Source organism: Urocitellus parryii, chromosome 1 (genome assembly GCF_045843805.1).
Source record: "Urocitellus parryii isolate mUroPar1 chromosome 1, mUroPar1.hap1, whole genome shotgun sequence".
NCBI classification, from domain to species: Eukaryota; Metazoa; Chordata; class Mammalia; order Rodentia; family Sciuridae; genus Urocitellus; species Urocitellus parryii.
In genome coordinates this window covers 222450169-222472912 of record NC_135531.1, presented here as the reverse complement: position 1 = coordinate 222472912, position 22744 = coordinate 222450169, and the positions used below count along the sequence as shown (strand labels likewise).

The 22744-nt window shown below is 37.6% G+C and overlaps 1 protein-coding gene across 1 annotated transcript; it reads right to left on the bottom strand.

The window, feature by feature from the left end:
* Nucleotides 1-405: 405 nt before the first annotated feature.
* Nucleotides 406-11441, bottom strand: Dhrs9 (dehydrogenase/reductase 9). The gene is made up of 4 exons (XM_026389583.2): nt 11129-11441; nt 9100-9358; nt 5692-5855; nt 406-629 (listed from the first exon to the last, which is right to left on the bottom strand). The coding sequence occupies exons 1-4, from the start codon at nt 11439-11441 to the stop codon at nt 406-408; spliced, it is 960 nt and encodes a 319-aa protein (XP_026245368.1).
* Nucleotides 11442-22744: the final 11303 nt, after the last annotated feature.

Here is a 22744-nt window from a genome sequence, read left to right as displayed (position 1 = left end):
TTTTTAACCCACTTATGAAAGCATTCTGGTTACCTTAGTATTGATAGGAGATAGTACTTGACATTCAGGCTTATTCAATAAGCATGGGGAAGGATTATTCAATATTCAATAAGGTATACATTATTTGGAGGAAGTCTTCCAATTTCTCTTATATTCTATCCAGCAGGCAAAGCCTCAGGACTGTTTTTGCCTATGTGATGTGCCATCTCTATCCTTCTTGTCAAAGAAGGCTTGAGAAGGGACCCTGAGACACTACTGATGATTGTAAGACTCCTTCTTTTCTATAAATAAGCCTGGTTTAAATGAGTCCAGGTTGGATTAGGTAAGGAATGGGATGGAAAAGTAGATGTGTCCTTGAATTTGGCTAATCCCATAGCCTGGGGAAGGTATCTGTGATCAGCTGAGTCACACGGCTTTGGGATTAGCCAGCTCTACTTTCTCTTTCAACAATAAAAAGTCTTGCAAAACTGCTGGCATGTGAGAAAGAGGGATCCAAAAAGTCTTGGCATCTTTTCCAGCAGCATAGCGAGTCTTTGGAAAGAGACTTGTCAGAGCATGGTCCATGCACTCTACCACCAGAGAGAGGTCCAAATTCACCCAGGTTGTAGTGCTTTTCAGCTTGTCTAGACCTATAAAAAGAGACAAAAAGCACACTTATTCTTCAAAAGAGGAAGAGCAGAATGGGAGGCTAGGGGACAAGGTGGAGGTTGTATGTGAGGGAATTTATTTTGAATTTATTATTATAATTGAGACCCACTCTGATTGTTTTCTACTTAGTCCTCAGAAAAGGATGCTATAGTGCTTTCTTTAGATCAGGGCTCTCTAAATAGGGCGGACAGCAGAGTTGCTTGGAGAGCTTACAAATATTGAAATTTCTGAGTTCCTGAGTCAGTAGGTACTTGCATTTCAAACAAATCTCCAAGGGGTGCTAATGTTGCTAGTCCAGGGACTGAACTTTGAAGACTACTGCTCTAAAGCAATGGGGAAAGATACTGTATATCATGAAGCTCCTGACTCTAAGAAGCCATGGGTTTGATTATTAATTTGTTTTAAGGGAGTGCTGTGTTTATAGGAAATGTAGGTGTGCACGTGTGCTTGGGCACATGTGTGCATGCACATGTGTTATGAGAGAGTGCACTCACATGCTTCCCCACTCTATAATTCTATGTAAAAAGAGCAATTCATTCCATAAATGTCCCTAATCAGGAAGCTTAAGTATGTGGTTCTCAGGCAGGTGAAGTACTTGTGTGATGGGCTAAGACATATTTAGAGAGATAGGTATTTGATGAGGGCTTGCTAATGGTTTGGAGCCTCAGGCTTTCATTGTGAAGAGTGAATATTCACATGCAGAGAAATTAAATTGGATTCTTCTCTCATACCATATAAAAAAGCAACTCAAAATGGATTAAAGAGTTAGATGTACCACCAGAAGCTGTAAAATTACTAGAAGAAAATATGGGGAAAAAACTTCTCGTCTTTGGTCTGGGCAAAGATTTTTTTAGACATGACCCCCAAAACATGGATAACCATGCAAAAATATAGTTGGAATTACAGCAAATGAAAAATCTTTCTAACAGCAAAGGAAACAGTTAAAACAATGAAGAGACAACTTATGGAATGGTAAATTTACTTGCAAACCATACATCTGATAAGGGAATAATATCCAAAAATGTAAAAGGAACTAAAAAACCTCAATAGCAAGAAAATAAAAATCTGATTTACAAAATGGAAAGGGAGCCAGGCACAATGGCACATGCCTGTAATCTAAGGGACTTAGCAGGCCGAGGCAGAAAGATTGCAAGTTCAAAATCATCCTCAGCAACTTAGCAAGATCCTGTCTCAAAATAAAAAGTAAAAAGGGCTGGGGATATAGCTCAGTAGTGGAGAACCCTTGGGTTCAATCCCTAGCACTGCAAAATAAAATAAAATAAAATTTAGAATGAATAAATAAATAAATAAATGGAATAGGACCTAAATAGACATTTCTCAAAAGAAGATATACAAATGGCCAACAGGCATGTGAAAAAAATATGATCATATCACTACTTATCGGAGAAATATAAATTCAAACCATAATGACATATCATACCTGTTAAAATGAATATTATGAAAAAAACAAGAGATAACAAACATTGATAAAGGTGTACAGAAAGGGGAACTCTTGCATATCGTTGGTGGAAATGTAACTTAGTATAGTCATTATGGAAAACAATATGGAGATTTCTCAAAAAAATTCTAAGTACTATATGATTCTCATATGCTTTTAAAATATACCTGAGTTGTCTTCTCAAGAGAAAATTTATGACTCTAGATTTTTCTTATAACTTTAGTGCCAACTAAATATAAATTGTTCAAAGAATACAATAAGTCTTAAATTAATGATTATTTGAGATTCCTACCACCCTAGCCAGGAAAATGAAGAAAATTAGCTTTAAATGTATGGCCTATTTTGGGTCTGTGGATACGGCCGATGTCTAGGTCCAGACTTGGAAAAACTTAAAAATAACCAGCATAAAACTGGGCTAATGCTTTTTGATATATCTTGGTATAGAAGATTTAAATGTTTCCAACACAAAGAAATGATAGATATTGAAAATAATCAGTATAGCAATTACCCTGATCTGATCATTTCACTTTGTATACATGTACTGAAATATCACACGGTGCTCCATAAATATGTATCAATTATAATGTGTCAATTAAATAAAGATAGCTTGAAATTTGGAATTTGGTGATGTACTCATAGGCATTTAAAAAGTATAAGTGTCCATTTCAAACATAGAAAGGCTTTTAAATGAGGGATTTTTTTTCTGAAGTATTAAATCTGAAGGATTAAGTTTATTCTTACACCGAACCTGCACAGAAACTTGAATCAGTATGTGAGAAATAGAGCCTTTTTTTTTTTTTTTATAAACAATAGAAGTTTATTTATGACTGTTGTGGAGGCTGGGAAGTCCAAGATCAAGGGGTTGGCAGATTTGCATTCTGGTGAGAGTTCATGTCTTGATTCATAGATGGTCAATATGGAAGAGGCAAGGCAACCCTTTAGGGTTTCTTATAAGGCATTAATCCCATTCATGAAGGTGTGCCTTCACAATCCAATCAAGTCCAAAGCCTACCTCCTAATGCCAGCCCAGTAGTGTTGAGGTTTTCAACATGTTCTTCCGTGTAGGATGGGATTACTTCCTGATCAACTCATTGTGAGTTGAAATCATAAGTTGGAAATATATTTAGTATATCTGACCTACCACCAAACATCATGGCTTAGTACAGCCCACCTTAAATGTTCTCAGAAAATTTATATTCACTTACAGTTGAGTGAATTACCTAACATAAAGCCTAGTGAATAACAAAGTGTTGACTATCTCATGTAATTTATTGACTACTTGACTAAACATGGGAAACAGATGTTTGTATGGTTAGATTTTTCACTCCATTGAAAAGTTAAAAAATCTTAAGTTGAACCATCAGAAACTGGGGACTGTTTGTACCTTACATGAAAAGGTTAAATGACATGGGAAAAAAGCAGTGCCTGATGTTTCGTCATACAAGTATTTAGTGAATGTTCCTTTTCTGTTTTGTGCTTGGAATCTGCACCAATAATGCCAAGGTTGACCTTGGTGGAAATGGGGGTACTGTAAACTTTTCTTCTGAGACATAGTCCATCCATAATCCAACCTGGCAAAAATCCTCTTGCTTATGGTGAAAAGGTATAGAGAGAAAAATTGTAAAAGTGTACTATAGAAATAAACTAGTGGCTCCCACCAGAAAATTCAGGCTGTGCCCACCAGACCTGGGGGACTCATCTCGAGTGTGTCAATGCCTGTCTTAATATCCCACATAGAGAACCTGTGAAATCCTATTCCTGCCTTGAAGAAATAGAGCCTTTAATGTCTTTAAATCAAAACAATTAGATTCAAAACAATTTTTACTCAAACTGTGAGGTTTGTCAACTAAACATTATATATATATATATATATATATATACATGTATATACCTGTCTATTATTTATTTATTTTTTAATTTTAATTTTTTAAACTTTATAGTGCTGGGAATTGAACCCAGTGGTTTTCTATTATATATATATATATATATATATATATATATATATATATATATTTATAATTCATTATATTTATATAGCTTTGATATATAATTTATATATTTTAATATATATGTGATATACATTATAGATAAATATGATATATATGAAAAATATATAAATTATATATCAAGACTATATATAAAATATATAACTTATATATAAAATATATAAATATATGTAAATTATATAGTAAGAAAAATATATAAATTATAAATCAAGAAAAATATATAAACTATATATCAAGACATATATATATACATATATATATATAGTGTGTGATTGTGTATGTGTGTGATTGTTTGTGTGTGTGTGTGATTGTTTGTGTGTGTGCATGTGCTGTGGAGGGGTGGGGATCTGGGGGAGTCGGTCATGTTAAAAACTTCTCCAGGTGGATCTGACTTGGCTCTGGTAGGATCACAGTTTGGAGGGATAGAGTGATACATGGAGACAGGAATCTGTTGAACTTGAAGCAGGAGCTCAGTAATAGCAAGCAAATCTTAACAGGGAGTCTGAGGCGGAAGGGGAATACTGATACAGGAAATACGATCCAATTCCTTAGTTTCTTGTTCACACCGTATTGCAGTATCCAAAAATACATGGCAGAGTGGGGCTGGCTGGGTTCAAATCTAACTTTTCCACTTACTAGCTGTGCAATTTTAGGTAAGTTACTTCTCTATGCCTCTATTTCTAAAAACTGAGGGGAAAAAAAACCCTGATAGTATCTACTTCATCAAGTTTGTTTGGGGATTATAAATGAAAGAGTCCACGTAAAGCACTTAGAATGGTTACAGAGTAGGTAGTAAATGTTTGCTGGGTTAGTCATTATTACATAATCTTTATTATTATTCTTCCTCCTTGACTCAGTCTTTTGACTTCGGTTACCTTTCCTTCCATTTCCTCCTTTATGTGTTCCTGCTCCATAAAACTTCCACCCAAATAATTCCTTCCTGTTTTTCAGGCCTGACTCAAACCTGATCTTTCCCAAGAAACGCTCTTTTCCTGGTCTGAACTCTGTGAGCAACTAGAGGCCACACCATTTTCCACCTCTTCTGTGCCTCAGGGTCACATCTAAGGAGGACCAATTTTCCTGTATACTGTAGAGCCTCACTTGATTACTTTTTATTCTCAACTAGATGTTAAGCTAGTTGAGGGTCAGAGTCTGAACCTTCCTTGAATAATGCTGAGTGGAGTTTAACAGAAGGGGAGGTGTGTGTAGAGACTAAGATCACGGGTTGCCGGGCCAGCCTGCCTGGTCCTGGTATGATCAGGAGGCACTGCCTGGCTTTGTGGAAGACACTTCACCTTTCCAAGCCTCTGCTTACTATTCTAGCAGCTTTTCTGAGGAGTAAATGATATAATTCATTAGGCATTTATAGAACCTGACATTTATCAATTGCTCAGTTAATGTTCATTGATCCTCAGAGAAGTATAGAGGACAGGAATGAACAGAGATCCTGATCCGCGTATTTAAGATCCCTGTTGGTGTGTTACTGTGGGAACCTTGGTTCTCCACTTGTGTTTGAGCCTCCTTCAGGCTGCCTAAGACAACGAATCCCAGAGGACACTGGCACACCCAGAAACTTACTTTTTTCAATATAACCTTCTCCATATTGTTCTTTGATATCTGGAGACAGATGTTTCCAAATGGCAAGCTTTTTTTCAGTTGCCTTTATTGGATCTGACAATTCTGTTTTGAAGAATCCTGGTTCAATACATGAGACGTGAATGCCAAAAACTTTCATATCCCGTCTGTGAAAAGAACAGGTGAAAATGTTTTTTTTTTAAATTTTATTGTTATTTAAAAAAAATTATTTGTTCTCTCTCTCTCTCTCTCTCTCTCTCTCTCTCTCTCTCTCTCTTTCCTTTTGTAATGCCAAGGACTGAACCCAAGGCCTCTCACATACTAGGCAAGCACTCTACCACTGAACTACATCTGTAGCCCTTATTTTATATTATTATTATTATATTTTTAAGTGTTTAATCCAAATTTATTTGGGGAATGTATTCTATATGAGTGACTATTTTCTCATGCATCTTTTCATAGAATATCAGAATTGGGTGCACTGGAAAGAAGTGTTCCATTCTACCCTCTCATTTCAAATAAGGAAACTGAAGCTCATGGTGAAGGGGGAGCTGGTTAATGGCAAAAGAGGAAAGGGATCTGGGTGGGACCTCTCAGCCCCACATCCGTCCAGTGCTCCTCTCCTGAAGCCATACCCTCCTCATTAAATTGATGAGCTCTTGGTTAAGACTGTTCCCTTTCCACACTCAAAGTACCTTCTGGGAAAATGGACTGATGACTGGCCTGGATGGACAAGTTTACCTCCATCTTAGGAATGTGATAGATGGCAGCACAAAAGTAAAGGACACAAAGTGATGATCCCTGCTGTGCCCACCTGAGCCCTCTGCTGCTGAGCAAGGTCTTTCATCCCATCACCACAGAAAACCAGAAGTCTGCTCATTTACTGGACATCAAGGTTTTAAAGGAATCATAGCAACCCTCCCTCCCTCCTTCCCTCCCTTTCTCCTCCTCCTCCTCCTCCTCCTCCTCCTCCTCCTCCTCCTCCTCCTCCTCCTTCTTCTTCTTCTTCTTCTTCTTCTTCTCCTTCTTCTTCTTCTTCTTCTTCTTCTTCTTCTTCTTCTTCTTCTTCTTCTTCTTCTTCTCTCTCTCTCTCTCTCTCTCTCTCTCTCTCTCTCTCTCTCTCTCTCTCTCTTCCTTCCTTCCTTCCTTTATTCTTTCTATTGTTTCAACAGATGGGATCTTTCTATGTTGTCCAGGCTGGCCCTGAACTCTTGGGTTTAAAAGTAGCTGGCACCACAGGTGCATGCCATCACACCTGGTTCACCCCTTCCTTTAAAGTAAAACAATGTATTGCAAACCAGTGCATGAATAATCATTTCCTAAATTTGATATGTATATGTTTCCACCAGAAATATATAACGAGTTTTACAGAAATCCTCACCAAAGGTTTCTTAAAAGCTCTCTTTGTGAACTTAAAATGTGATTTAATTTATTGTAGATTCTATCTTCTAGCAATGTCACTATTGTAAAGTTTGAAATATATTTTGCTAAAAATGCAAATTAGTTTGACCTTGGATGATCTAGAACGATATATTACTTACATTAAAGTGAAAAGTTTATTTTCCATTTCATTGTATTTATTCACCTGTTGTCTGATCTCCATCAGATCATGGAAGTAGCAGTTCCAAGATAGGATTTGGGAAGGCTTATCTCCCTACCCACTCATGAAAATAGCATACAATTTAGGGTTATGCCACCCAACTAAGCTTACTAGGTAAGTAAGATCAGTATGATATTACTAATGCTTGCAGGGAAAATAAGGCTCCAGAACGCCCCAATCCTCTTTCAATTGTGCTGTTGTCCCTAAGCCCTACTATGTTATAGACATTCTGGAACTGCTGTGGCCCGCAGGCATAATATCAAATACCAGTTCTAGGACTCTAAAGAAATAAACACCTGTGATTGATTGTTTTCAGGCAAAAATATAGCTGCATTGAAAATTCCAAGAACATTTCAGTTGAAACATCTTTTTAAAAGTAAGAAAATACCTAAATATATTAAAATTTTATGATCCTGCTACTTGCAAAGCGGAACCAGAGGTCAACCAAGGAGAGTAACAGGCTCTCTGTGATCTTGCTGCTCCCAGTGTGATCCCTGAGCCATGGCAGTACTTGAGAGCTCCTTAGAAAAGCACAATCTCAGGCCCCCATCCCAGACCCGTTCAATCAAAATCTGCATCTTAATAAGATCCCCAAGTGATTCAAATTCACATGAACATTTTGGAGGAATTACTCCAACGTTATTGTGTTTATTTCCTGGGAGAGTCACACTTGGCAATCAGATGTGATGGCAAAATGGAGTCGTTCTATCTTTAGTAATCTCGACAGATCTCTGAGCTCCATGGTATAGATCATGAACTCTAACATACTTCTTCAACAGATAATCGAATAAGCAAATGGATGAAATGATGGAAAGATAATATCTAATTTTAGATTTGATATTTTCTCTTATCTATTGGCACCATTTGGTTAAATATCTTCCAACTGGTTTTCCTGTGGCTTTCTCTATCCTGCCAGCACCATGTCCTGGGAGGTGGTCCTGCATCAGCTATGCATACTCTGGCTCCCAGCAGGCACAGTGGATTAGAAGTGTGAGTGGGAGATCAAAGGCACGAGGAGGCAAGGTAAGGCTAGTGTTACCAACACTAGTAATACCATCCCTTAATGGAAGCTGACAACCTCTGAGTCTCCAGGTTCTGAAAACTTTCCTGGTCTCATTGTCCCTACAATCCTATGGATAGAAATGCCTCTGTTGTCATCAGCCTGCAGGTACTACACTATTGTCTGCGATTTTTCTACATGCTTTTCATGTGTTTGTGAATAGTTCCTTAAACAAACTCTGTTCCTTTGACTCTATCTTAATATGCCTCCATTCTCTGCCAGAACCTTGACTGAAAGAACTACTTACACTTTAGGGCACTGAACTGATAATGAAAGGTTCTGGGTCCAGGTAGGATGGATTAAGCACACTCCTCCGTGTTTCTCCTACTGAATGCTGCTACAAAGCTTGGGTAGGGTGCATTGAGTAGCCATTTAAGAACTTATACTTTTCTACAGAAGGTTTAAGTAAGATGGTACTGTTGTGTCTGTAACATACACTAAAAGGAGAGAGCTACCCTGATTTATGCTTTGTCTAATTTCCTATTTGATAAACTGACCTCCTGAGTATAAATTCACCACCTCAATCAATATCATGCATTAATGCAATAGGTTAAAAAAAATCAAATCTTGGTTGCACCACTTACTTAGTTGGATGACCTTGGGCAAGTTAGCTAATCTCTCTGAGTTTCAGTAGTATTGTCTATAAAGTGGAAATAATTTAAAGTCCTAAGTAGAGTGTCTGGTCCATACTAAGCATTGAATGAATGTTACCAGGTATTATTTCCTAGTAAACCAATTAGTTTGCTTTTACCTTAAGCAGTCATTGAAGCCTTCCACTCCATATTTGGATGGAGTATAGCCCCCTCCACCAAATGCAAGCCGACCTCCAATGCTGGAGACGTTGACAATCCTCCCTCGAGCTTTTTTGAGCAAGGGAAGCATATTTAAAGTCACATCGATGAGTCCAAACAGGTTCACTTCAATAGGTTCTCTGTAGTCTGCCACTGTCAGCCAGTCGGTGGGAGCCAGCACACCAAGAACACCAGCATTGTTGATCAGACCCCAGAGACCTAGAGCCCAGAGGGAAGAAAGGAGATGTGGTAGAAGGTGGCGTTCATATGGAGTCTTGGATGAAAATGCAGCCTCTGTTTTACACAATGGTGCCATTTCTTCCTTGTAGATATATTGCTGCTGTGAAATATTTTGCAGTTTGTAGAAGTTATAGCAGAGAGAGTGGGAGAATAAATTCAAATAATTGAAGTTTGTTTTTACTGAAATTTAGTTTCAGTGTTATTTTATTTCCAATTCTGAATGTCAAATAATGATACTTTTTGAGTTAGACTTTCTGCATTTTCATCTCATATGTAGAGTAAATAGGTCTATTCCCCCCACCCACCCCACCTGCCTTGCTTGATGGCAAAGTCAGAGAATATTTATAAAATGTTCTATATGGATAGAGTGAAATCAATCCACCTCATGTTTATTTTTGGTGAAAAAAATCTAATCACTCGCTGGGCTTGCTTTATGATGGGAAACATTTAATATTGCTAAAGGTATTTGGAATTCAAGCATTAAAAATTGTCTGGAGCCTTATCAAATCATAATGTTTATACTTCAGAATCTCAGGTATATGATGAAGATATAGTTGAGAAAAATATATACATTTGTTTTTTTTTTCTTTATAGACCCCAATATCTTATTCCATGAGAATATTTCAAATGCTGGACAAAGCTGATTCAAACCTTCTAGTTTAGAAAGCATCCATCTTCCCCCCAAAACAACTGCCAAATGTTTTCTCGGATATAAGGAGGCTGACTCATAGTGGGGTAGGGAGAGGGAGCATGGGAGGAATAGATGAATTCTACTTAGGGAAGAGGGGTGGGAGGGAAAAGGAGGGGGCAGGGGATTAGCAAGGATGGTGGAATGTGATGGACATTATTATGCAAAGTACATGTATGAAGACCAGAATTGGGTGTCAACATACTTTATATACAAACAGAGATATGAAAAATTGTGGTATATTTGTGTAATAAGAATTGTAATGCCAAAAAAGTCCATGTATAAAGACATGAATTGGAGTGAACATGCTTTATATACAAAGATAAGGAAAATTGAGGTATATTTGTGTGATAAAAATTGTAATGCAAAACCAAAACAAAACAAAGTGCATGTGTAAAGGCACAAATTGGCGTGAACATGCTTTAGATACAAAGATGAAAAGTTGTACTCTATATGTGTAATAAGAATTGTAATGCATTCTGCTGTTGTGTATTTAAAAAAATAAAATCAATAAAACTAAAAAAAAAAAAAACAAAAAATCAGCCATCTTAGCAGAATCTACTTACAGAATGAGTGTCCAAGGGCTCAGTACTCCACCAGGACTGTGTAAGATTCTAACTCATGTTCTCAGGCCCTTTCCTACCTCACCCACTAAAATGTGTGAACTCTGGAGCATTCTGTAGTGAAAAGTGGGTGTCAGCTATTCAAAGGATGATTTTGCTCTGCTCCCATATTCTCCTATAGATTTCACTCCAGTCCCTTTGCTATGTATATGGATGGAGTAAAACTTCATTGCAGAATACCAGGGAAAATCAGTACCTTCATCTCTGTTCTAAATTGACCCACTGGGACAAAAGACTGAGCGGAATTTGATTGGTGTCTCTATTGTCTGCAGACAGCTTGCAACTTGGAATTACCCAGATGCTTTCCTGAAGTTAGAGAAGTGCACAGCTGGTATTTAGGAGACATTTTATTGAAAATCCATTTAAAATCTGAACACATTTTATTTTTCTTTAGTTAATTCCCTAGATCCCTCCCTTCCCCACCCCCATGTCTCTCACCTTTTTCCCCAACATGGTTCTTCACCCACTGGGCAGTCTTCTTGACATTCTCGGGGTCAGTTACATCCAGAAGCACTGTATGAAGTCTCTCTGAGGTTTCTGCCTTCAAAGCTGTCGACCCTGATTCAGTCAGACAGGCAGCAATTACACGAAATCCTTTTTTATCAAAAGTTCTGGCTGCCAAGTTTCCAAAGCCTGAGTCGCACCCAGTGATGAAAATATACTTATCGGTAATGTCTGCAATCTTCAGTTGTCCTTTATAATTCCATAGAAAAGCACAGAGGATTAGGAGGGCTAGCACCCCAAAAAGCATTTTTTTTTCCTATGTGATGAGGTACTCCTTTCTTGTATCACAAAAGAGGATGGTATCCTGAGGGTTCAAAATTAGAAAGAAAATTCAAATTAGAACTACCGAAGTATCATAACCTAGGCTTGATGAACTGGAGATATTTTAGTTCACTTGAATAGGTAAATATAAAGTTAAAAAATAATACTTCTTATTTAGTTGTTTGTTGGGAAGATGGCCATTTAAAGAATAAATTGCTTCTCGAAGGTAGTACAAAAACTATCCAAGTAGAATTCAGAGAAATTAAGTGGGAGACAGAAAGGGAGACTCCCTGGCAGAGCTGACACAGGTCAGAGGTAGATGAGGTTGACTGGAGTTGTGTGGGACAGTGACATTAATTTGACACTTGTGAACTCATCCATCAGAAAGACAGATTCTTGCCGTAAAACCTTACTTATTGTCACTTCGTGAAATTTAAGCAAAACAGGTCAAATCTATTAGAAAGTATAGTTCAGTCTTACTTGTTCTAGTAGACTCTTGATTTTTAGACTGTCAGGAAAATGAGAGCATTTTACTGTTGTCACTAAGAAAACACTCTCAACGTGGTTTCCATTTTCTTATTTTAAATAGGTTCATGTTAGCCTTCAACTCAGCTTTGAGAGTATTACAGCTCAATGCTGAGAATATTAATGTGGCAGAAGAGGGAGATGAATAGGAAGAGATTGGGAGAGAACTGTTGGTCCATGTACAGTATTCCAACCCACTATTGCAAATACTCAGATTTCATCCTCTTTGGACACCAGCCTGCTATGAGAAACAAACAAACAAACAAAAAAAAAAACCCCAAAACTCTCACATATACGAAAGACAAAGTGAAGCAAATAGATATTGTAAAACCAAGGCTTTGACCATAAGTGGCATAAAACCATTGGGGAAAATAATTTTGTCAGGGCTGGGAGCAGACGAGGAGGACTACCATCAAACAAGAGGAGACTGCCCTTCCCTTTCCTCAGAAGCCTGTGGTGGCGTGTCCCCTCAGTTTATGCCAACTCTTACCATGGACAGTGGTGCCTGGGGAAGAGTCAGAGGAGGAAGTGGCCAACAGTCAAAGGACAGGCTTCCCTTGCTGTCTCAGGTTTGAGTGTAGCATGGAGGCCCAGCCCTCCCAATGCACAGCCATGAGATAGCCCTAGGGAAGGAGATCATCCATGCCCACCACACAGGCACACCTGTGTAGGCTCCTTACCCCAGGGAGGGAAGAGGGCCATAGGAAGTAGGGGAAGACCTTATTTCTTCCCCAATGACCAAGAAAATTTCCTGCTGTTTCCAGGCAGTATCTTTGCCCCTGATTTAGACCCTCCCTTAGAATCTAGAGGTCCCTAAGTGCCTCAAAGAGGACAATCAATAAGCTTGAGTTGAAGTTCAGACCTTGTAGATGCTTCTGGAATCATGGCTGTTCATGGACACTGTGCTCAGAAAGTAGCTGTGGAGCCAAGCAATTTTATAAATGTTGGACATTGTTTTCTTACAATATTTTCTGGTTTTTCCTTTGAACCCTTTAAAATATTTTCTCTGCATATAAAATCAACTTATATTTATGGTGGAAAAAAAAAGTCCAGAAAAAAGAAGATAGTAACAGTTATCACGTTTGACTCTTAATATTTTGGTGCATTTAACTGCAGTTTATTTTCTTTTTTTTTTTAAGAGAGAGTGAGAAAGGAGAGAGAGAGAGAGAAAGAGAGAGAGAGAGAGAGAGAGAGAGAGAGAGAGAATTTTTAATATTTATTTTTTAGTTCTTGGCGGACACAACATCTTTGTTGGTATGTGGTGCTGAGGATTGAACCCGGGCCACACGCACGCCAGGCGAGCGCGACACCGCTTGAGCCACATCCCCAGCCCTCCAGTTTATTTTCTATATATGTATTTACTGTATATGTAAAAATTCTCTCTTTCTAATGAGAAATACAATAATTATACATATAGATAGAATTTCATCACACACACAACACACACACATACACTATATATCTATCACTGTATAAGAAACACAGTATTTCAGATAAAAACAAAAACTCCATGTAATATATATTTACTTCTTAAGGAGAGTTTGAACACTCTGTTTTCAGTTTTTGTCCTAACAGAGCTAGAGCTTAAAAAAGAGAAAGTTGAAAGAATTGCTCTTTGAAAAATATTAAGCCAGAGAAACACATTAAAAATATGTTAGGTTTGAGGAAAACAGTTGATTCTTGAGGTACAGCTATGAGGAAGGCAAGTTCTGTTCCTGGGCATGAGGGTGGATTATGAGCCTTAAGGCCTTGAATTCAGGTGGATGGATGACTGGGCAAACGGCTTTCACAGACCCTTGAGAGGGTCATGGATAGAACTGAGGGGTCTGTCCACTTGGATGGCACAAGATTCCATTTTACTTTCTCTACACTGTGCCTGAAATTTAGCACACCTTTGAATTATGAAAGTAACAACAAACCACAGCATTATTTGTAGTACCTGTGACTTTGTTACAGTAGAAATCACAAATATCTTTATGTCACATTGCTATTATTACAGTTGTCTCAAAATATGGCTTATGCTCATCACCACTTCAAAATTATGGTGAACATCATTTCTTCTACTATTATACTGTTACTTCATGTGTTAATTAAAGAAAAATTTAATTATTTTGGATGTATTTCACTATAGTAGATTCCTTTGTAGTTCTATGCATTTTACTTCATGTATTAAAAATTATTCACACTTAAAAGGTAGCTGTGGTGAGATAAACCCACATCAATATAGTTATCTCATACTAGACAAAGGTGCCATAAACATACATTGGAGAAAAGATAGCCTCTTCAACAAAAAGTGTTGGGAAAACTGGAAATCCATATGAAACAAAATGAAATTAGACCCCTGTCTCTTACCCTGCACAAAACTCAACTCAAAAGTGGATTAAGGACCTAGCTAGGCATTAGACCAGAAACCCCACGCCTACTAGAAGAAAAAGAAGTCCCAAATCTCTATGATGTTAGCTTAGGAATTGACTTCCTCAACAAGAAGTAAAGCACAAGAAGTAAAATAAAGGATCAATAAATTGGATGGTATCAAACTAAAAAGCTGCTTCAAAGCAAAGGAAAACAATCAAGAATGTGAAGAGAGAGCATAAAGAGAAAATCTTTGCCACCTGCACCTTGGATACAGCATTAATCCTCAAGGTATATAAAGAACTCTGAAAGCTTAATTCCAAAAAAATCAAATAACCCAATCAATACATTGGGAAAGAAATTGAACAGACACTTCACAGAAGAAGAAATACAAATGGTCAACAAATATATGAAAAAATGTTCAACATCTCTAGCAATTAGAGAAATACCAATTAAAACTTCACTGAGATTTCATCTCACTCCAGTCAGAATATCAATTATCAAGAATACAAATAACAATAAATGTTGGGATGTGGGGAAAAAGGTACACTCATACATTGCTGGTGGGACTGCAAATTGGTGCAACCACTCTGGAAAGCAGTATGGAGATTCCTCAGAAAACTTGGACCACCATTTGACCCAGTTATCTCACTCCTTGACATATACCCAAAGGACTCAAAATCAGCATAATATAGTGACATGTCCACATCAATGTTTATAGTAGCTCAATTCACAGTAGCTAATCTATGGAACAAATCTAGTCCTTCAACAGATGAATGAATAAAGAGACCATGGTATATATACAATGGAATATTACTGAGCTATAAGGAAGAATAAAATTATGGCATTTGCTGGTAAATGGATGGAACTGGAGACTACCATGCTAAGTGAAATAAACCAATTCCCAAAAAACAAAAGCTGAATGTTCTCTGTGATATGTGGATGCTAACACACAATAAAGAGGTCTGGGAGGGAAGAATAGAAGTTCATTGGATTAGACAAAGGGGAATGAAGGGAAGTAAAGGGGGATAAGAATAGGAAAGACAGTAGAATGAATCAGACATAACTTTCCTATGTTCACATATATGAATACATGACCAGTGTAACTCCATATCATGTACAACTACAAGAATGGGATCCTAATTAGAATAAGTCATATTCTATGTATGTATAATATGTCAAAATACATTCTATTGTTATGTATATCTAAAAAACCAAATAGTAAAGGTAGCTGTGATAATGACAATCACATAAAGAAAGACCAAAAAAAAGAAAGACCAAATTTCCTAGAACATACTCCATTGTATGTGTATACTTACATTTACAATTTAACAGGAACAAATTATATCCCATAAAGTCCATGCTTTTACCATAACTTGAAAACAGACAATCCTGAAATTTAAAATTGCTGGATTGAGAAAGTAGGTAAATATATAACGGTTAATAAAGGCCAGGTTTCATATTGTCAGAAAGAGGAGTTGCAAATGTGGAAAGGGAGAGGCTGGAATGGACCTGGTAGAATTGGATTAGAGTTGGAAGACTCAGTAAGAACTCATGGCTTTTAATATGAGTCCGTAGATACTGACATAGATAAATAGCTTTCAAAGTCTACCTGATGAACTATAAGCAATGAAACTCTACTAGCAACAAAGAAACCAAGTGCTCTGGCCCTGAGATTTAAGTATTATATTCATAATTGTTGGAGAAGTTAATATCAGGGTTGGGCTGGAAAAGTACAAAATGAACCCAGAATATCTCATGCCAGAAAGTGAAAAAGTGCTCAAAGAATGTTGAACGTATCAAAAGTACATTGGAACCAATTGGAAGAGGCTCCCCCCCAGCAAGCATGAGACAATGTGAGCATCAAAACAAATACTGATGATAACAGATCATAACTCACTGACTGTGATATGAAAGCATGAGTTCATTATGATATACAACAATAAACAAATAGAAGGGGAAAAGAAAAAGCTTTTCTTTAGATTTAATATGCCAACTAATAAATGTCAAAGGAATGATGCAATTTGAAAATCAACACTTGGCAATGATGTAGTAACAACTGTTTCAGGCAAGAATGATCAACAGATTTTAAAACTACGGAGTGGAATTTGGACAAGAGACAACAATTAGAGAATCTTGAAGAATGCCACCCAAAGATACTCACTAATTAAAAAGAGAACAATAGTGATTTCACAGTAGAAAAAAAAAATCTGAGAGCTGTCACATTAACCAAGTGATGAAGATGAATATACTAGTTATGGGGCAAATCGACTGTGCCTCTAATTTTGACATAATAGAAAGAACATAGCAGTACTTCTGTGCTTCACTCAAAGATAATTGTGCACAGGGAATCATCTTCGAATTCCCCCCAAAATGAGCCTATGATCTTCAAAACATCAAAGTCCTGAAGAATAGGAAAGAAAGACCAAGAACTTTCATATTCAAGGAGCCTACAGGTAAGACAACCAAGGGTGCTAACACATGCCCATGGACAAGAAAAAAATTTTTAATTTTTCCAGAAAGAACATTATTGGGTCATTATTAGGCCCTAATGTTATAAGATTGTATTATTTATGAAATTTGAACAACCCTTTTTATATTTTATTTTGAGACAGAATATCACTAAATTGCTTAGGGCCTTGCTAAATTGCTAAGGCTGACTTTGAACTTGCAATCCTCCTGCCTCAGCCTCCCAAGTGCTAGGATTACAGGTGTGAGCCAACATGCCCAGATCCCTTCCTCATCTTTTCAACCTCCTCATTCCCTAAATAAACACATTTCCCTTGATGAGAAGCAGAGAGGAGATTTTTAAATTAAGGATGGACTCCCAATAAAATGTTGTGTCCTTATCAGGTGTACCTCTGGGTTGAGGGTCATTACAGAGGGTGGTGTCTCAGCCTGTAGCCTGAATCCTAGGGATTGCTAATGCTGACCTCAATTTTGCAAAATATGTCCTTACTTCAAATATTTTTGACTCTAAATGCTAGTTCCTCAGTCTCTAAATTTCACATTTTTCTAGGTCATCGGGCTAAGTGAACTACAAACCAAACACATTTTCGACATCTCCTGGTTATTTTTGTCAAAATATCACCTCTGAGCAGTGGTCCTTGGTCTGAACTATGACCTGTAACAGGAGCTGATAGATGGCCAATTGGTTCATTGACCACTGAGAAATAAATGAGTAACTGTAAGTAACAGGGCTGCCTCAGCCACACTCTGCTAACTCTGGTCATCTCCACAAGGTTCCTTGGTCACAACCATTCAGATTCAAGACACTGACCTCAGTTGCTTGTTTATCTGGTATGTCTTCCAATTTATCTCACAATAAACTGTTTAGTAAAAGTACAAGTCCCTTGGGATCAAACCAGTAGAGCTGTACTTAGGAGCCCACACCCCAGACTAGGCAGGTGGAGGTTCAGTCTTCTTACCGATGATTAGAGAGCTCTTGAACAAATTGCTCATCATCTCTGTATCTCCACTTTTCTGTTGATAAAATGGGGACATAGTGCTTACCTTGGAGAGTACCTGGACACTAATGTGACAATGTCAGCTACACAGAAAGAGCCCTGTGATTATTGGGCAGGATCAATCAGTTTCACTTTCTGAGGGACATTTTCCATATGTCCCTTATTTCCAGACATGAGCTTCTCAACTTCAGTACTCTTGCTATTTTGGATCACATGATTAGTGGTGGTGGGGTCTGGTGTGGGGTCTATCCTGTGTATTGTAGCACATTTAGCACCATCTCTGGCCTCTATCCACTAGATGCCAGTAGCACTTCTCCCTCACAACTGAAAAATGTCTATAGACATTGCTAAATGTCCCTTGGGGGACAAAATCACCACCCTCATTGAGAATCACTGGTCCGGAGCTTCCTTGTCTTGGGGATCCAGAAGTTTCCAGAATTACTTCCCTGGAAACTTTGTCCTTGGTTCCTTGGTATTATCTCATGGATGAGAGTTTATTATTTTATGAGAGTTTATTATTTTATAACTTTAACAGTAAAGTTTTGTTACTTACAAAGAATTACTCATATTCTGCTGCTGCAAGCATTAATTTCTATGATTTTTTTAAAATGTCTTTTTCTCAGCAAGAGGGAAGGGGGCAGTGAACAAATTATGTATTTGATTTGTGAATTCAAAAATTACTACCAGCATTTATGAGGAATGGATTCTGATTATTTTGAGTTTGGGCCATTCCACGCTCTCCTGGGATGCCCTTCAGCTGGGTGGTCAGTTGACTCTACAGACTGTAGAATATGCCCCTTGGAAATCCCTGGTCCTTGGGATTCCCAGTCTGTTAAGTGGAATAAGGTTGAAAGTAATGGTTTACTGAGTGCTTAATATGTTCTAGGCCCTCTGCTAGGATCTACAGATATTCATTTCACTTACAGCTCATGACAAAAATCTTTCCATTTTATAGATAAGGACACATTCAGAAGTGGGCTAATTGGCTCAAGATACAATCACTGTGGTGACTCTGGGACTGATATAGTCCAGACTCTTCTGGTTCTCCTACTGACATCTGCATTCCCACTCAACTCTTGGGCCCTAGGTGTACATGCACTGCCTGGACTCTCCAGTGCCTGTGTGATTCTTGGCCTTAGGCTCATGTCCTTTAAATGTTGCTGCAGGAAAAAAGGAAGGAAGGGAGAAAAAAGGATATCTCCACTCTGGCTCTGAGGTTCTCATCACAACTGAATTAATCTTTGCGATCTCTGAATTGTCAGGGTAAAAGGGTAATGGTAATTATAATAGTAAAATATTCCCACTTCCAATGCTGAATGAGTTTAAAAAGTTTTGAGACCCATTCATGTAATTTTTATCTCATGTAATCATCAAAATATTTCTGGTATAGGGCAGATATCAAGGTCACCCGTTAACATGGCTGGAACTAAAACTTCAATCTCGAAACTCTTAAACTTGTTAGGAGAGAGAAGAACTGCAAACCTTATCACTTTATGGGAGGAATAAAAACATTTCATCAAAAATTATCTACTATGCCACAATGATGCAGAAGGAACCAGAAAGGAGAACTAGTTTTCTATTTCTATGCAGAGTGCTTAAATAGGAACTGCCTGTCAGCAGCTATAGGAAAATATTGCATTTGATTGCTGTCCTTGCTTACTTCTGCTTCTTTTACGTTTATCTTCCTGGGTTTATTTTCCTAGTAAAAAACTTAAAATTCTTTGATTTCACTTCTCTTATTTACAAATTTACAAGTAAGAGAAGTGGTTTAAAAAATAGACATTAATATTTCAGTGGTGTTGTGAGATACACTTTTTATAAGAAATGTGGAGTTCTTTCTAGATAGATCTTCCCAGACCACTTGATTTTACTTCCATATAACTTCACAAAGCAATACTAAAATAGGTCATATTGAGGAGTTTGTTCAATCTTTATTTACTTTGAATTTGTTGCAATTGTGGCCTAACTGGGAACCAACAACTGAATTGTTTACCAAAATAAATCAAACAGAGAGTTATTTAGCAACAGCTTTCTGGAATGTTTCTGTCTGGGGATTCTCTTACACAGGTTTTCTTTATATCCACTGAAGAGGAACAGGTATGCTTCTTTTATATTTAAATATCATAAGCCTTAACTTACACAGACTTCCTTTTACCTTTTATTGAAATAAAAACTCCTGTTACCTTTTGGAGACTTCTATTGCACATTTCTTTAAGAAAAATATATATTGGAGCCTAATGACACAAACTATATATATAAAGTCATAATTAAAGATAATGAAAGAATTATGTTTTTGTGAAAAAGAATATTCAAATAAGGCACCCAGAAGTCTGAAAACAAAACTTGAGTCAAGGCATCCTACATGAAATGTGCTTACATTAAGCAGCAAATGTTTTTTTTTGGGAGGGGGGCGGGGGGGGGAAGAGTATCAGGGATTGAACCCAGGGTTTTTTTTTTTTTAACCTTTATTTTGTTTATTTTTATGTGATGCTGAGGATTGAACCCAGTGCCTCATACATGGCAAGTGCTCTACTGCTGAACCCCAACCCCAGCTTGAACCCAGGTTTTCTTTTAACCACTAAGCCACATCCCCAGACCTTTTCATTCTTTTTTTTTTTTTTTTTTTTTTGGACAGGGTCTTGCTAAGTGTCTCACTTTGGAAGCCTTGAACTTGAGATCTTCCTGTCTCAGTCTCTTCAACCACTGGGATTTCAGGCATGCACCACTGTGCCCTGCAGCAAATGTGCTTTTGAGGATCTGATTAAAGTAAATAGCAACGTGGATGATGCTGGTGAAATTCCCTCTCTCCATGGGTGAAGTCTCTGCTCTCAAGGCAGTTACGTTCTTCTGAGTCCTGATTCCCCTGAGGACGGAGGCAGGCCTCCTACTTGGTCTGTGCTTTGAGTAGTGGGACAGTGACGTGGAGGAGCATGCTTGTCTATTTACTTCCTCTGCAGATTCATTCACAGACCTCCTAGGAGTTCAGCTGTTATTCCTCCAGCCTGCTCCCAGGTTGGGAAGACCTGCTGGGGTTCTATTTGCGTTTTTAGTTCTAAGGATTAAAGTGTCTCTGATTTTCTTTTCCTTTTCTCAATTTCTCAATTTGCCATAATCCCTATAATTATTGATTAATTATGAATTGATTAATTATCCTTAATACTTGCTAGTTTTATTTTGCTAATGTGCTTTCTAACAGTACATGCAGGATAAACATTATTGTTAAAATCATAGGTACTTTATTTATAGACACTGAATTTAATAACTGCAAACTGGAATGGATTATATATTGTGTAGTATTATAACTTGTCAAAGAAACTTTCAAAGTTTAGACTACAGAGAAGATGTATGTAAAGATGCAGGGAGAGTCTTCAACCATTCAGGATATTTCTTTTAGCTACATTTATCTTTGAGTGAAAGAAAAGGGTAGAGTTTTTTCACACTGTCCCTTAAGAAAGTAACATTTGTTGTAAGGATTTCAAAACCAATTCCCATTTTCCTCATTTGAAATGTATGAGGCAAGTTTTTTTTTCCCTTGTATTTAAACATTGAGATTTGTTTTTAAAATTGGACACCCTTTTCAAATCTCAACATATCCGATACAACATTTAACTTTCATCTACTGCAGCATCAAGCCAAGAATATTTTTAGAATATCTAATGGATATGACAAGGAATACCAAGATAAAAAGCACAGTCTCTGCCCTTGGGCTAATAGTGTAGTGGGACATTTTAGAGTTATTTGTACAACTCTAAATTGAATGTATTCTATTTAAACTTTGTCTCCACTGCCAAATATCAAATAATTGAAAAAGAGAGCCATACCACTGGTTCATAAAATAGAGAGTACATATCTGTGCAGGTCTTTTAATGTCATAATGTCATCCCAGGATCCAGGGAGCAACTGTGTACTGTCAGGAATTTCCTTGTTTATTTCCAATTATTTTGTTCATTCAGCAAAGAGAGAGTGTGTGTGTTCAAGTAAACTGACATTTGATAGTATTGGTAAAGCAAGTGGATCAACAGATGAGACCTGCAGTTGGTAGCAAATCTATTTCTTCAGTAAGAAATTCATCTAAGATTCATATGCTTTTTGGAGTCCTTCTCTCTCCAGTTTCCAATTAATCATAAGATTCACAGTAGGTCTAAAATAGGCACACAGAGAATAACAAGAGGTAAATTTAATTTTGAGTTGAGGGTACTAAAGGACATCTGAAGAGAGGCCTGGAGTTTAAGGTGGGATCCTGTGGCCCACTAAGACCATTTCTGAGAGATGGGCTTGGCTCCTGTCATTGCCTTCTAATATGCTGTATTAGAGAAAAACAGCAACACTTGACCACAGCCTGAGAGACAACTTGATTCATTCAAAGGAAAGTTAAAGACTTGATAGATGCAGCAATTAACAACAAAACTCATCACCAGTTACCTTACTGCGGTTGAATCTGGAGGCAGACGTTGTTGGTGACTTGCTCAGGCGACTGCAATCTTCCTGCTGTGCACAAGGAAGGAAGTGCACCCTGACCAAGCTGATCCTCCTGAGGTGCCTGGGCTTCCGTTGAAATAGAGCACCTACATGTGTGTGAGGAGTCCCAGTTCTCTCTGTGAGTCACACCCATTGTGACGCTGATGGATGACTAAGTCTCTTCTCAATGGATGAGGGAAGCCAAGAAGCTGTAGGTCACGTGTTTCCAAAAGAACCAGAGTATTCTTGATAAATTAAATATTGCTGCTTATAGCAAGAACCTTTAAAAAAAAAAAAAAGACTGGTACTATTCTCTTCCCTGGGACCAAATACTATATAGCTGAAATAATGTGACAAGAAAGCATTGTGTAATCTGCCTGGTATATTGTGTTAATAATTTAATTTTTAAATTATGATTATTGTTCTTGATTGAGGTGTTTTCCTCCCTGTTAGCATGCTTTTGACTATATAGTATTCCTGTCCTCCT